Genomic DNA, 16,380 nt, shown 5'->3' with positions numbered 1-16,380 from the left:
CCCCATCCAGTATGATCTGATCTTCACTAATTACACTTCCAAAGATCCTATTTCCAAATAAGGTCACATTCTGAGGTTCCTCGTGGATGTGAACTTTGGCAAACCCCCCGCACCCCAGGACTGCTGGATTCTGTCATGGCTGTGTGACTCCAGAGTCCACATCCTGACCTATGATGCTCTCGGTGACTCCTGAGGGCCCCACTCTGTTAGCCACTGTCCACGCACACACTCGGAGATGGCAGAGCATGACCTGGCGCCTGTCCCCGAGGAGTTCACGATTTACTGAATGCATGTGAGGTGATGAAGGAGGAAAAACGCATCACTGAAGTACCTTGTGGACTTCTGTGTGCCACAGAAACATAGAGGGGAAGGGACAGCTGGGGGCCTTGAGCACAGGCAGCATCTGGACCGGTGGGGAGGAGAAATCTGAGCTGAGCCCGAGAGGCAACAGCAGAAACAGCCTACTCAGGAGAGAGTGTGCGCTGGAGGACCATGGGAATGACGTTGGGGTAAGTATATTTTAGAGAGGCTTCAAAGGCAAGGGAAGGAACTTTGATTCAACTTGGAAGGAAAGAAAATTAATAGGGGCCAAAATGATAAAATTCGGGCTTAATTTAAAGACTCCTCTGGCAGAATAAGGCACGGCAAGCGTGCAGCCTGGAAACATGTTGAAACTTCTTGACAAATAAGCTGTACACATGTGCGGACCAACACCTGTGGGCATCATGTTTGCATCTTCTCTGTCACACTTCAGCAACCTGCCTTAGAACGCAAACCAAATATGCAGATGTCCACCACACCCTCATCCCTCCATTAGGAAAGTCCCGTTACTACCAACCTCCCCAACTCACACACACAGACGCACATGCTAGCTTCCCTCCCAACACCCACTTGCACCCCGGCCAAGAGCTGAATGAAGAGGAAGGTGAGAAAAAGAGAAATAAAAATGTCCAAAGCAGCAGCCAGAAGAGAAGGCAGCCAAGACATAAATCACCTTTGCACTGCTCACAACAGGCTCCCCTCTGCTTGATGGCGAGGGCACAGTCTCTTGACAGCACTGGGCACTTCTCTCTCTTACAGGTCACTTCCTTGTTCTAGGCAGAAAGAGACAAGAGACATTTGAAAGAAACTCCAAACAGAACCCCCCCGAATTCTGACACGTGCCTGAGGTTTTACTAGCCTCCCTCTTCCTATCTTGCCTTCATCTTGGCAAGAAATACTCATGAAAGCATTTTGCTCTCTCTGGAACAGAAATATTCATTCAGAAACACAGGACTTTTGAGATTAGGGGCACATGAGAGGGGAGTGAAAAGTCCCCTCTTTAGAAACCAACGTCACCTAGATAACCAAACGCGGAGAGCAAAGCTTTCTCCCACTCTGTTCTAAGGTTTCTTTTTAGTACACACTATAGAAACGATAATATTTGTGTAAATCATACTTTGCCCATTGGGCTACCTGGGCCAGGACTGCATCGTGAGAACAAAAATATTTGCACACAGCCATCCAACAATCCTTAATAGTAGAGTGCATAAAAATGCAGCAATCTAAAGTTCCAACTCAAATAATGACAAAGTTGAGTATTGAATCCGCTCAGTAAGAGAAAAAATAATATTCCCCATGCCAAGCAGAGACACAGTCGTCAGTGTTTTATAGCCACGGGACAGCTGCATTATATTAGCACTTATGCTAATGAAGTGTGGTGATCATTTGCATCTTCGGTTTTATCCTGCAAGGTTAGCTGTTAAAATGTCTCAGAGAAGATCCAAACATGATGTATATGCCTGTTTATACTCAGGCTGGGTCCACGTGCGCCGAAAATACCAGGTCACAAAACTTAACAAGATTTGAGCTTCAGCAAGTTTCTTCTATATGCTATATGCTAGGTGCTATGGCTTTCATTCCTATTAAAATTCTGTGAGATAAGTATTATTACTATCCCCAGTTTATAAACAAGAAAACTGCTGCTCAGAGAAGGTATATGACCTGAGTAATCAATTCTCTTCTTTTCCCCCTTTTCGGCGTCTGTTATGTGAGAAGGAGGCCTCATGGAGCTAGCCTCATTTACTCCTACAATCCTGTGGTCCTCATCCTAAGCTCCAGATCAGGACCCCTTTGTGGTACTTCACAAAGACCGGCACTGTCTCCCACCCCCTGCAGATCTGACTGATCCGAAGGACCAGGCCTAGAGTTTTCCCAAGCTCCCCCCAGGTAATTCCAATGTGCAGCCAGGGCTGAGAACCACTACTCTGCAGAGAGCATTCTTGTGCCCAGTAGGGCTGAGATGAGTTCGGGAGCTGTCCACAGTCCCTCAGTGATGGCAGATGTCCCATCTGAACCCAGGTGTCCCAGCTCCAAGCCCTCCAAGTTCCTTCCCTCGCCCTCTCCTTTCATAAAGATGGTGGAATCAAGACTCCCTGCAAGTCGCAGCCCTTCAGTTGATTCTCCTAATTTTTCTTAAATTACAAACATAGTATGTAGTATGGTCACAATTCAAGTTAGGGAGGTCCGTTTTAAAAAAATTAATAGTGTCCCTCCACGACCACTAAAGTGATCATGAACAATGACCAGGTATATGTGCTATTTGGCATTATTAACAGTGACTTCATTTGGCAAAGTCCAGTTCCCGCAAGCCGTCGTTTGATACCGATGCCCTCCACTGCAAGACGTCTGTGAAGTGAACACACTTTCTAAGCAGAACATCTGTTAGCAAAGCTCATGCAAACCTGGCTGCAGCCTCAGGGAAGGGCCACCCCCAAGTGCATCTCCTCTCTGAAGGGAAAAATCCTCGGACATGGGGAGTTCAAAGCTCTAAGGGCAGTCACAGTGGGTGTGAGTCACAATTCAGGGTCTGATAAATAGGAAGATGCGCACTTTCTTAAATATAGGAACTCTTTGCTAAATCAGAAACCTGGGAGCCAGTCAAATCCATAACAGGATCCCAAGATTCATAATAAATAGCTTGTAACTACAGTCCAGCACAAAAGTTATTCCAACCAGATGGTTTGTAGCTTCACATCTGGAATTTTTTTTGTACACAGACACACACACACACACACACCAAACCTAAACTTTAGCTGTAGGTTTAGTGGGGGATTTCCCCCCTTCTAATAACATTTGGAGTTTTTTCTATATTCTACCAAACTGCCATATCTGATCATGACCCTGGTGTCTGGTTGGCATGGATATGAAGCACATACTTAGAATCCCAGGCCCTCGAAGAAAGTAAGAAAAACTAGAGAGAATTGCTCATAAGAGGCTGATTCCTCTGTTTCCTTAATTAAGTCCAGCAGCTACAGAGTAAATTTAAGCACAGGTTAATTAAGACCACTCGCTTCGCTTTCACTGATTTTGCCAAGAGACAAAAGCACTGGGCTCAAGCCAGGGGCTCTGGTGAGAAGTGGCGCCCACAAAGCCATGCCTGCAGGAGTCCATCTCTACCGGCCTCCTCACCCCCCCCCCAACCGTGCATCAAGTGTCCTCTGTTCTGAGGCAAGGCCATGGCTCATTCGGCTCACTTTTCCACTCAAGAAACTTCTTCTGGTGCTGATTCATACTTCCGAACACGTTCTATGTCCCGGGCTCTGCACTAAGAATTTTATATGCATCATTTCACACACAAAAAAAATCAATAAATAAAATAAAATTCCACATCACCCCCATTTTACAGATGGGGAACTAAGGTTAAGATACCTGCCCAGGGTCATGCAAAAGGCAGATTTGGAATGCAAACAGAGGTCTGACTCCAAAGGCAAACATTTAAATGCTGCACTTTGCAACTTCCCAGGCACTCAGGATATGGACAAAAACAAAACAATGTCCCAGCCCAGAGGCCCCAGGGGAGACTGGTGCCTCCTCTGTGGTTCCTCACATGTGAAATGAGCTCTCTAACAGGAGCAGAATAACACCGCCACAGGGCTGTGTCATCACCAACCATGGGAAGGTCTACAAATACCAGCTGTTTCCTGGTAATGAGGATGGTTATGCCATTTTGGATGTTAATAGGTAGCTGTGCCTATCATACCTCTGAAAGCCAGACTGCCATCCTTGAACAAACTTTCCAGAGGTTCCAGCTTGGGTTTGAATCTCCCCAAATCTAAGCAACAGAGAAAGTGGTAGAAAAGCACTGGAGGAAAACGTCAGAACATTCTAAAAAACGGACCTAGCCAGTATATAAGAGTAACAAACCTTATCACATTTTTCATCCTCAGTCTCTGTCTCCAAGTGTTCATCACTTTCTAGGGTCAGCCAGCCTGTGATTTACCTGCTGTCAAAGGTGTCTACATTATTGCCTCTTTTCTGAAAGACCAAATACATCAAAACCCAAAACATAGCCTCTGGAGGCACATGAAATGAAGTGCCAACATGCAAAAATAAAAGGGGGGCATAGGGAGTAAAAGAGAAAAAGTTTACATGGCTGGCAACAAAGCTCTATAAGGATGTGAGCCAAACCACAGCCTCAGCCACAGCCAAGTTCAAACAGGATTCCGGCAGCCAGCTTGCTGTGCCCGAAGTCTGCCACTAGGTGGTAGCACAGAGTTCCCTGGGCTTCGGAATTGGACCATGAGACCTGCTAGTGGCTCCGGAACATTTTTCAGTGTCCGAATGTGAAGGGACATGATCTCTCACTGAAGGGAGGCAGGGGCTATAGAGAAGATAGCAGATCACCACTGTGAGATTTTCCTGTCTGCTTTCTGCAACTAGAAAAAAATGTTTTTGACATGCTTTTGTTCTATTTCAAGCCAATGTCTTAAAGATATTTTTTTCTAAGATTCTTCCAGGACCAATTCTATTATGAAATATGGAAAGTATTACCTGACCTTTCATTTATATTTTTAAAATAATTATAAAATAGAAATCTGGAGAGGAAAACACAGCAGCTAATAGGATGAGACTGATCAGGGAGAAATGTCAGCTGGCAGATACTCTATTTTTAGACTCTGAAACGGCATCACGAATCTCTTGAAATAAGCATAAAAATAAAAATACCTGGTTCCCTGCCTGCCAAGACTCCAGAGCCATGTTAGGAAGGTGGCAGCCCACAGGAGCCTCTTCCTCTAGAAGATGGCATTATTTTCCTTCAATCCTTGTCTCTTATGAAAGCAAAGCCTGCCTTAGAGGCAAACAGCTGTCATCTGGCAAACTAGCAAATTCTAAGTGCCAGATCCTTTTTCAGAAAATCAAGAAGGCTGCGAAGTTGTCATACTTCTTTCTGCCCAAATGAACAACACTCAATAGGTCCATGAAGCCCACAGGCCAGATAGTATCAGAGAGGAGATGAAGGGGTTAACAATGGCTCTCTTCCTTAAATTAGAAACCCTGCAGACTTTCCCTTCCCCCTCCACAGATGCAAACCCCACACTCTCATACCATCACTGAAGTCTTATTTGGGGAGGGGCTTATAGATTGTGCTGCCCTCAAGAATCCTCCTCCCAAAATGCAAACATCCATGGAGGTGAACCCATATTAACCCTGAAGGTTATCATCATCAGCTACTGTCGGGGGATAGAGGCCCAGCACGAGGACTCTTAGAAGCACAGGAACTTAGCAGTGGAAGTTCTAGAGCAGCCAAAAAAACCCAAGACNATTAACCCTGAAGGTTATCATCATCAGCTACTGTCGGGGGATAGAGGCCCAGCACGAGGACTCTTAGAAGCATAGGAACTTAGCAGTGGAAGTTCTAGAGCAGCCAAAAAACCCAAGATGTGGCACCTGTGCCATAGTACTCAGTGCTGCTGGAGTGAGAAATCATGCCACACACTTCCCCTCTATTCTCCAGAAACTTATACCGTGTTGGAGGAAACCAGACGTCAGACATTGGCAGGTCACACAAAAACTGCCGTGTAACTTCTGGCACCAAGTGAGAATTTCACCTTGAGCCAAAAGCCATCAGGGTCGTTGAGCACGGATAGGACATGGTGACCCTTAATCCAATTATTTTATCAGTGAATTTATCTGAAGTGCACACACAGTGATGTTTCACTATTTGAGAGTCTTGAGACCGCTCACAGAGGAATTTGTTTTTAGGAATACAAATGTTTTGTGTCAAGCTTCCCAAGGAGGAAGGTGATCCGACATCAGCACATGTATTCTCTGTGGAATTTCTAGTCGCCCCATGCATGAAGTCAAAGAGGTCAACTTTTCCTTGAAGTTCCCCATTGTAACCCAATTCCAGCCACAAAAGCGCGAAAGGGAACTTTATGGTGCTTTTGAACGCAGGTCACAATTTCTCCTAGGCAATATTATAAAACTTCTCATAAACAGAAGAGTAATACTTCATGTTTACATAGCACTTTTCTTCTAAAGAGCTCTGCAGACATTATTTCATTAATCCTCACAGGTTTCTTAAGATTCGCAGATGGGGGAATGGCACACAATAAAGTTAAGTGTCTCAGGTCCCTCAAAGAGTGAGCTAGCAGTGGACCTGGGAACACAACCTGGTTCCCAGGCCTGGATTAAGGGACCAGCCGGGGAGGTTAGTTGCTAAGTCACAGCATTAAAATTTATGGGTGTATCATATTAGAATTAGGTTAACTCCTACTCGACTGTTGAGATTTTAGGAATAGATTAGTATGTAGCTGAGCTAGTCTGGAAATTTTCCGGAAAGAGGCCACCTGGGTCAGACATGCAGGTCTCCTGCCCTTGTTATAAGGTAACCTGTTAAAGGTGCCATACGAGGGCTAGACCGAGACTTGGGCAAACAGACCTGACTGCAGAATGCCATGGTCCTAGCATAGAGAGATATAGGTAAAGGCTGAAAGAAAAGACCCAGAAGGGGCAGGTTCCATTGCTTGTCAGTGGCTTTGATAAATGGGACATAAAATACAGTGATTCTCTCTCTGGAACATACGGTCGGGGGAAATCCTTTGCAAGTGAGCAAGAGCACTCACAGAGGAGACAACACAAGCTTGTACCTGCTCCAGCCTGTTTCCTTTGGACAAAGTCTGTTCTTAATCTCCGAGAAAATAATCATTGGGAGGGTGGGGGGAACTGAGATAGCTCAGTGGTTGCCAGTGGCAGTATTAAATTTGATTGATGATTTATTGTTTTAATTAAGCTTTTACTTGCTTGTTCTTTATTACTGATAGTACAACTGACTTCCCCATAACTCTTGCACAGAATGAACTGGAAGAAAAAAAAGAAAAGGCAGTTTGGTCCACTACAAAGCCTTAGTATACAAAATGGGGCTCTGAGCCATATCTCTCAGCTCAATGAAGGTAGAAAAAAAAATGGAAAGAAAGAAAAAAAAATGAACAAAACCATTTCTAAAGTGAGGAAAGAATGTTTGATAGGGAAAATGACACAAACTTCCCACCCAGGAGAATAGTTTCCCAACACCTCTTTCCTTTCCCAATCCAGTGAGGTCCTAAGATAGGTACAAGAGGTGCGGGGTGTCTGAGGTCAGTAGGAAAGGTGTCAACAAGCCCTTGCTTTTAATGTAAATTAGCATTTCCAGATCTTTCTGAACCCCCAATCTCCACCACTTTGGCAAATCTCTTCCATAGCCAGAGTAAGAGAGCTGATCCATTGCTAACCAAACAATGAAGTGGCATATAGTTTTCTGGGAAGGTTGCTGAACTGTTAAGAATAATAGCACCTGGCATTTATAGAAAATCTACTATTTGCCAGACTGTGCTAAACATGTTTTATGTATTGTCTCCTTTTTAACCCTTGCATCAAGTCTCAGGAAGGTACCAATTTTATGGATAAGAAAACTGAGGCACAGAGAATTTTAATGGCTTACCTGGGTTTACACACAGCTAGTCAGGGCGGAGATTCAAAGGCAGGACCTGCTGATACCAGAGGCGATGATTTAACCACTATGCTGCACAGCTTGGTTCAGGGGCTAAGATGAGCCATCTCTTCCTCATCGCTGGAATCTAAATGTTTGCCTTTGCTAAGCACTCCCCATTTTCAGACCATCATAAACCTTAGTGGTTTATGGTTTCACTTGGAACACATGAGTAAAAATAGTGCATTTTAAGATAGATAGATTAAATCTCTGGCTTAAAACTCAGGACGAGTCTCAGTCTCTGAGAACCCGGTCATTTGCAAGACAGCTCAGAACCTGGATCCGAAGCCTCCAGGTCCTCGTTTCTTCCTGGATTTGAGCAGGAAGGTGCCTCTCCCAGGAGGCTGGCAGCCTCCAGAGGCTATTCTTTTGGAGTCTAGAGATAAAAATAGCTGGCAAGAACATATTTTTGGAGACATAATGTGAAAGCATCTTGCAAGGACATCACACAATTCATCGCACTATGTCTGGGAGTGTTATTCTTTCTTCCTCCTGTCTAGGCTCAGCGAGCCTTTACCCCAGAGACCTGGACCCTGGCATATGCCGCCTTCCCCGGCCCAGTTAACAGTGCAAACTCTGAACAAAGCTGCTCTTGAAGCTAGGCCATTTAAAAGATTTTATGAAGCCCACTGGGGCCCCCCGATTATTTTGCAACAAGTCATATCCCATGAAGAAATTCACTTCTCTGCAACGCAAAACAGAGGGAGATTAAAGAAAATGGCAGGAGGGGCAGGGGGGGTGGAGAAAAGAAGTAAGACCCCCTGCTGTTCTGTCTGGCCAGAATCGTGTCTTTTAGTACCCATATCCTCTACAAAGACGATGTTCTGATGATATATGGCCCTCATACATCACTAAATGACAGTGCTCTCCTGATAGTGTACCTTGAAAATATGACACGTGCCAGCAGAATCAACGGGGGGTTCATAAGAAGGCCTTTTTATATTTAACTTACCTAACATTTCAATTCTTGTTTAATGGGCTTTAGTGTGTTGGAAGTGATTGTTTGGGGTCCTATGCTGTTTAAGGATTTAGGTCTGGCTTTTTTTTTTTTTTTTCCTTTTCAACGAACTCTCAGAACAAAGAAACACAGGCCATTAGAATGTCCCAGCTACTCAAGTACAGCTCTGATTTAAAACAGGGCAGTGTCAAACAGCTCCTCATTCTGTTTAATCATATTTTGAAATAGAACCAAAACATTAGAGATGGCAGAACACAAAAGAAATAACCACCAAATAAAAATAGTAGCCCAAAGAAAGTAGCACTGCCTGGTTTTTATTAGACTGTACATGGTCTAAGCAAGGGGTCTGCTGGCAGCTCCACATTCACGAAACCGTGATGGATGGAACAAAAGCAGCCAGTGGCTTAGCATATTGGGCCCCGTCACAGATGCAGCTCTGAGCACTCAGGCTCCCAGAAGCAGGATGGAAGACCAGAAGATGCACTGTGTCCCCTCCTGCCAGGCGACAGCAGCCAGGTATGTGAACTGAGAGGAGTAGAGGTGGCATCCTTTCTTTATTTGGCCCCAATTCTCAAGCCTACTCCTCTCCCATCCCCAAGCAAAAGGGAATCAAAGAGCTGGGATGTGGGATGGAGCCGGTGCTCCCGAGAAAATGTCCACGGACTCCTGACCGGGGCGAGAGGGGCTGGAGTCCTGCGCAGTAGTGCAGCCTCAAACACGAGCGGTCCGGCCACCTCCCCAACAGCTCCTATGATTTTACATCGCTGTCCTTCAGCACAGGAAGAATAATGAATCCACTTCTTCCTCCACCCGAAAAGCAAACAGAAAGGAAAGGTGAGATAAAATTCTATGGCCATTTGTATGCATTGCTGGTGAGCTCTTTGACTCTCCAGATGCTGGGAGCCCAACTCCAACCACCAGCAAGATCTATGACACAGAGGGCAGAAGCCAGCTTCCCACCCTTTGGGGGGACAGCAGGGAGACTGCCCACCAGGTTGGCAGGGGCACTGGAGAGACTGAGGAAGGAAGGTGAAGGAGTTAAAAATAATAATAAAATCAGAGCAACTTCCATCGGAAAGGTTGCAATCTGATGGTCAGGAAGGAGAGCTGGAGATCTGACTTGGGCAGTGCTTTCCTGGCCCACCGCCGTGTGAAAGCTGGGCTCCCCGGTTATACAAAGCGGCTGAGAACTCAATGAACCCTTTTCATTGTGCACACAGATGATTCTCTGCCGAGAAGGAAAATGTCCGAAATATGGACATGGAGTGTCTTAGACCCCATTTGTGTCCTGCTCGGGTGACTGGCGGCGGCAAACCATGTCTGCACGTGGCCAGCCCTGAAACCCGTCCCCCTCATCAGCACACACCGCTGCCTGCGTCACCCACAGTGGGTGGGACTCACCAGGTCCTCAAACGCCCCTGACTCCTGTGGGTCAACAACAAGCCACTGAGCAGATTTTTCACAGGACAGAAGCGTTTTCACAGGTTTCCCGTGAAAGCCCATGCGCTGTTGGGAGCTACAAAAATACCTTCTCTTGACAAGTAAATGGAGCTGACATCACAGGGAAGAGGCAGGGCGGAGGGGCTGCTCACAGTCCATCTGTCATCTTGACAAAGTAACTTTCTGGTCACTAGTGAGACACTTTTAAAGACATCTGCACAATTGACCCTGACCACCAGCAATCACAGAGGCTTTCAAAGGGACCCCTGGGATGGCAGGCTTTAGAGCTGGTTCCTACCGTCCTGCCTCCAGATAACGGTAAGGGTGGCGTGATGCATCGGGTGCTGGAAAGATCCCTGCTCCTGGGTCATCTTCATGTCAATACTAACGATAGAGGGTGTCCAGTGAGCCTGAAGAACATCAGGTGGGGAAGCAAGGGGAAGCAAAGGGAAGCAGGGGCCCTCGAGCCGGATGGAACTGAAAAAGCCAGCGCCAGACAGCTTTCCCATATGAAGACTGTTCTGTGAGCTAGGGTTGGTCTGACTCATTCACCATGGCCATTAGCAGCGTGTTCTCTTCACCAAGGCCTTCCCAAGGGCCACGTGCAGGTGTCAGAAGGAACTGGACAAGCCACAGATTTATTTCATAGGTTTAGAATGCAATTTGAATCCACTAGCTTTCATTTTCAAATGCATTAAACAATCAACAAATGCAAATTTTGCACATAATCCACGTTTGATTAAAGTGTTATAAAGAAATGAAAGTGGCCAGTTACCCGCAAAATATTACTTACATAAACTTGCTGCTAAAGGGATTCACACCATGCGCCCCGCTTTTAAAAAGTAAGGGTCAAGCATGGTTATTACCCTTAATAATTGGTTTTTTAAAGTTTCACCATAAAACAGCTCCTTGAAATCTTTAACCTCTAACACAAGACAAAAGCATCAACAGAAAACAAATGGCCTTTAGGAAATGTGACATCTTGGCTCTAAACTCGGATTTTTTCTGCAGGTTAAACATTCGCACTGCAGAATTCAAATCTAGCTGACTAAAAATCCATGAATCTGTTTAACAAATATTGTTGGAGCCCCTGCTGCTGGCCGGGCACGGGGCCAGGTTTTGCTGGGAACAGCAGATATGAATCAGATACATCTTCTGCCCTAGAAGAGCTTACAGTCCAAGAGGGAGAGGGGCCAGCACATAAACACGGCAAAGCACCTCCTGTGTTGCAACACGAGTGGCGCATACTGCTCTTCATGGGTTCAGAGGAGGGAAAGGTCAGCTCCAACCAAATTCCACCACCACAAACGCCCTGAGACCATCCAACCCCCATCTGGGTTCCTAAGCAGCTATGCGAGCCACTGAACGTCTGAGACTTCAAGAAGTTTTGTTGTACAATTATCTCACTGGGACAGAATCGGACCTACATATGTCAGCACCTTGGGATGTGACAACCCATTCAAGGAATCTCCTTCACGGAGGACATTCCAGAACATTCCAGCATAGGTGCAGCGACACGGCCCAGCGTCTTCGGCGGCCCCACAGTGTGTCTGAATGTGTATCGTGGGGAAATTGTTTGTGCCACATTTTCCTTGCTCTCTGAAATTTCAAGACTTAACATACCCTGCTGGTTTTGCATCTGTAAAATGTCTTAGGTAAAGTATAAAAATACCAACATATTAAATTTTAATTTACATTCCAAAACTGATAATGATCATGCTACCAAGTATGCACAGCAAGAGTTTTTTTTAAAAAATAGTTTTCTATGGGAAAAATTTTGTTTTATAATTGTTATTGCTTATAGTTATATATTTTACTCTGATTATATTATTGTTCATTGGAAGCAACTTTTCATCTTTTAATGTCTTCGTATAATTTCCCCACCACCAGCCTTGATATGCAAAGTCACATGAGCTATGAAAAAGGCAAGTCTTCATTACAGAAAAAGCAGCATTTGGAGTAGAAATGAAATTTCGTGATTTAATTTTGGTGGTTGGAATTAGTTAGATCTTTAAATTATTGAATCAAACAATTAAACACAAATAGCACATACTTGTTTATCTGACCGATAAGCACAGAGTGGGCCTAGCACCATCTCAGGCCCTGGGGGTACAACATGAACATCAGATTTGACATCCTCACATGGCCAATATTCTAGTCGGGAGACCTACAGGAAACCAATAACTGCGTAACAGGCACTGACAAGGACTTCGGAGAAAATGAAGCAGGACAAGGGCACAGAATTGGGGAGAGTGAAATCCAACAGGACATTTTCTCTGTTTACATCCTTACCCTAGGTGATTTTATACAGATTCTTGGTCTAAAAACCATCGATATGCTGAACGTTCCCACAGTCATGCTCCCAGCTCTCTCACCCTTCAAGTGCAGACTCCTATCCAAATGTACCCATGGATGACCAGAAACATCTCTGACTTAAGATGGCCTAAAGAGAGATCTCTGTCCCACCCCTCCCCCAAATCTCTCTGACCCTCTACTAAGGAAACATTTGCTCTGAGACCGGAGTGAGGGGATGAGAACAGGTAATATATTGGATAAGTGTGTTCCAGGTATAGGAAAGAACAAAGGCAAGCACCTTTGTTGAGAGGGTGCTGGGTATTTTGTGTGCTGGGAGCCCAGGAGTGAGGTCGGACACAGTGAGGGGTGGAAAGACGCACTGGAAGCAGAGACCGGAGGCAGCAACAGGAGCCAGATCTCAGAGGGCCTTGCAGACCACGGTTATACGTCAGACTGTGTTACCACTGAGATGAGAAGCCACTAGAGGGTTTTTCATAAATAACTGAAATAATTGGATATATAATTTTAAATGGTCAGTGGTTGACAATATATTGTCCAGAGGCAAAAAAGTGATCATGGAGGTAATCAGAAATTCCCAGGTATATTTTCAAGGTTTTGCTGTCAAGATTTGCTAATAGATTGAACATAGAGTATAAGAGAAAGAGGAATCAAAAACCCCACGGCTCATGGCCTAGGAAAATGGAACACTGCGGCCGACATCGCTGGCTGGAAGAGACTAGATTTGGGTGAGGGATGGGACAGAGATCTCTGTTTGGGCTATCTTAAGTCGGAGATGCTTCCTGGACCTTCATGGACACATTCGGGTAGGGCTCTGCACTTGAAGGGTGAGAAAGCTGGGAGCATGACTATGGGAATGTTCAGCATATTGATGGTTTTTAAGCCATGGATCCGTATAAAATCACCTAGGGTAAATGTAAACAGAGAAAATGTCTTGATTGGATCTTGGGGCCCTCCAATATTTAAAGTTTGAGAAGATATGAAAGACCCAGCAAAAAAAAAAAAAAAAAAGGTCCAGGAAAGAGCAGCCAAATAAACAAAATTCTTATAAATCCATCACGCAAATGCTGAGAGAATACTACATATGTAAGTCCTTACACACACACACACACACACACACACACACCCCTATACTAAACACACACGTGCACAAGCACACACACCTGTATTAAATCACTGCCCGACATTACATTAATCCAGCGACCACCAGAGGTCACCTTCTCTCAGCACCTGCCACCATGCCAGATACCTAGAGACCAGGATACTTCAGGATGGGCCTGTCACTGTCAGCCATTTGAGGCTCAATAGATGTTGTCTTGGCCACTGCTGGGTGCTCCTTGCCCCTACTGCTAATAAACACCGTGCCTGCCAAGCTACATCTCTGAGGAAACAGACTCAAGTTTAGGAAAATTCTGACTGGCTAGAAGAACTGACAATACCAGGGGAAAATTCTAGGACCAATATCCCCAACCAGCAAGGCTCGGACCCACCAGAGCCTAGTGACCAAAGGCTAGCTGAGTACTGAGGAAGAGTGTGGGAGGGAGAGAACATTAACCCTTAGGAGTAATGGAAAGAAAAGGAAGGGAGAAATCCTTTATTTTAACTTTTCCTTCTCAGTTATACTAAGACCTAGAGCCAAAACTCTGGGATGAATACAGTCCATAGTCAGACCCTGCTTTCAATTTCTGATCCAGCAAATGTGGCTCAAAGCTGGGAGTGTGATCTCATCCACGGAAGGGTAACTAGGATAGAGGGATCTAGGGAAGAGGCCTGTACTCACAGGCAGGCACTGGCCAAGAAGCAGGGAAGCCAACACCCCACAACCACTTTGGGGCTCACTCTGGAAGTGAGCAAGAGGCAGAGAGGCCAGCAGAGAAGCTGGAGCTAAAGATATGTTGCAACTGTGGGATTTGTACTACTCTCTGTCCTTTCAACAAAGAATTTTCTTCCCACATATTGGAAGGCTGTTAAAGTTCCCCTGGGCATTCCCTCCACCAGGCTCAACGATATCAGCACATCGTCATTAGCAGAAAATATTTCCCAACCCTCCACCTAGGCACTTGGCTCTGCCCTAAGCCAGCCTTTAGCTTTTCCTAGCCATCCTTTTCTTGACCCCTTAATCCTTATCACAAATGGCCTGCCCCGTGGTGCTTCCAACTCTGCGTGTGCCAGAGGGCTCCCCACTGGACACTCCATCGCTCACATGTCTGGCGGCCATGGTGTGTGTAGGAAGAACAACCACCCCACTGTAATTCTGCTTGTACATTTCATTATCAGGCTGAAACCAAGAACTAGAAACTGAAACTGAGAAAAACAAGACAGAAAACTTGAGGAGTGGTGACATCATGGAAATGCTGAGCTAATAACAGAGAAAGAAAATAACATGGTAAAAAATAATAAAGATGGAGATGATAAAGGTGAAACCCTGGAACAATGGAATGCCAGGCCAATTTTTTTTAAAAAAATTTTTTTAAAGGATTCTCATTAAAAGTATGGGAAACAGTTTAGCAACGTGACCAGAATTAAAAGAAGGGAACACCTCGACTTTACATTCTCCCTGATCACGGAAAGGAAGGTGTGGGCACAAATGGGATGACACAAAGGGAGAGGAAAGAACTCAGGTTTCCCAGAATACTCCTGTTCTGGGCGAGGAAGGGGCCTGCTGCACAGATACGGTTAGCAGAAGGAAACGGCTCCTATTATGGAGGTTAGGGGATGGAAGGGGTTGCGGTGGGGTATCTCCAAACCCCATCTCACCTGGCCCTCAACTCCCTATCGACTGCCTGTTTCCTCCAGATGCTGCTGGATCCCAGCAAATCGGTCCGAAAACCCTGGCTGTTTTGTCAAATTGCTACATCTAGTTGGCTCATGCTGAAGAAGCAACAAACATCCGTCACATTGGCTTTATCCCGCAGCTGCTGCCCATCACAGAAAGACCACAGAAGACAGAGTGTATCCCTGTGGGAATCCATCATATGAACAGGCTGGCAGCAACCCAGAGGGTCACCCTGTCCCACCCAAAGGCGCCAGTCAGGACTCTACCTAACTGGACCACAAGGACTGTTAAAACCCTAAAGCCCAGGGAAGTCATTTGCTGGGTCTCTCTCACTCACCCCCTCACCCTCCCTGGGTGCTTTCTCAACCCTTGTGGTCAGGAAACATTCTCTGAAAGATATCTCAGTGGAGTCTACCCGGGATGCTGCAGGATTCCCGTACTTGAATCATAGTCCCAGCTCCGGCTTGTTTGCAATGTGAACTTTGTCTTGCTTTACTCTTCTGAGCTTTAATTATTTCACTTGTGAAAGGTAGGTTTCTGGAAAAAACCTACCTACCCTACCTCACAGTGTGGCTTTGAAGAAACTGAAGTTCAGGTTCCCCCTAACTTACGAACACAGTATCTATTCATAAAATAGTGGTTAAGAGGTACTATTCTAGATGCTTTGAATGGTAGTGAGAAGTCAGACACAATTCCTGCCTTGAAAAAGCTTTAAGTCCAACAGGAGAGAGTCCATGTAAATAATCAACAAAACTTCAGGGCAGGCAGGAGTAAGGGTTGTAAGAGTGGCCAACATAAGTCTTCGAAGAACAAATGATTAATTCCAATTGGGTGACTAGAGGAGGCTTGAGAGAGAAAAGACACGAAGAGAAAAAGTAGCACTTCAATAAATACCATTAACATGCAAGAGAACTATGTGAAAGCCCCCACAAAAATAATATTCTATAAATGGGAGTTGACCTACTGGTAAGTTTTGTACCAATAACAGAACTTCAATTGCCCCTAACCCCTATTTAACGTGTTGTTGATTCATTGGGGAATTTACCTATATTTATGTTTCTATTTATACATCCTTCTCTTTCCACTAACCACAGTTGGGAAGAG

The 16,380-nt window shown here is 45.2% G+C and overlaps 1 protein-coding gene across 2 annotated transcripts in view; it reads right to left on the bottom strand.

Annotated features, from left to right (window-relative positions):
- BMPER (BMP binding endothelial regulator) overlaps window positions 1-16,380 on the bottom strand; it is a 248,653-nt gene that overhangs the window by 217,602 nt on the left and 14,671 nt on the right. For both annotated transcript variants that reach the window (XM_034670310.1, XM_034670315.1), the window contains exon 3: window positions 995-1,094. In XM_034670310.1, coding sequence (XP_034526201.1) covers window positions 995-1,094 — 100 coding nt within the window. The remainder of the gene's footprint in view (window positions 1-994; window positions 1,095-16,380) is intronic.

The sequence above is a fragment of the Ailuropoda melanoleuca genome, chromosome 1, assembly GCF_002007445.2.
Source record: "Ailuropoda melanoleuca isolate Jingjing chromosome 1, ASM200744v2, whole genome shotgun sequence".
NCBI classification, from domain to species: domain Eukaryota; kingdom Metazoa; phylum Chordata; class Mammalia; order Carnivora; family Ursidae; genus Ailuropoda; species Ailuropoda melanoleuca.
This window is presented reverse-complemented; position numbering and strand designations above follow the sequence as displayed.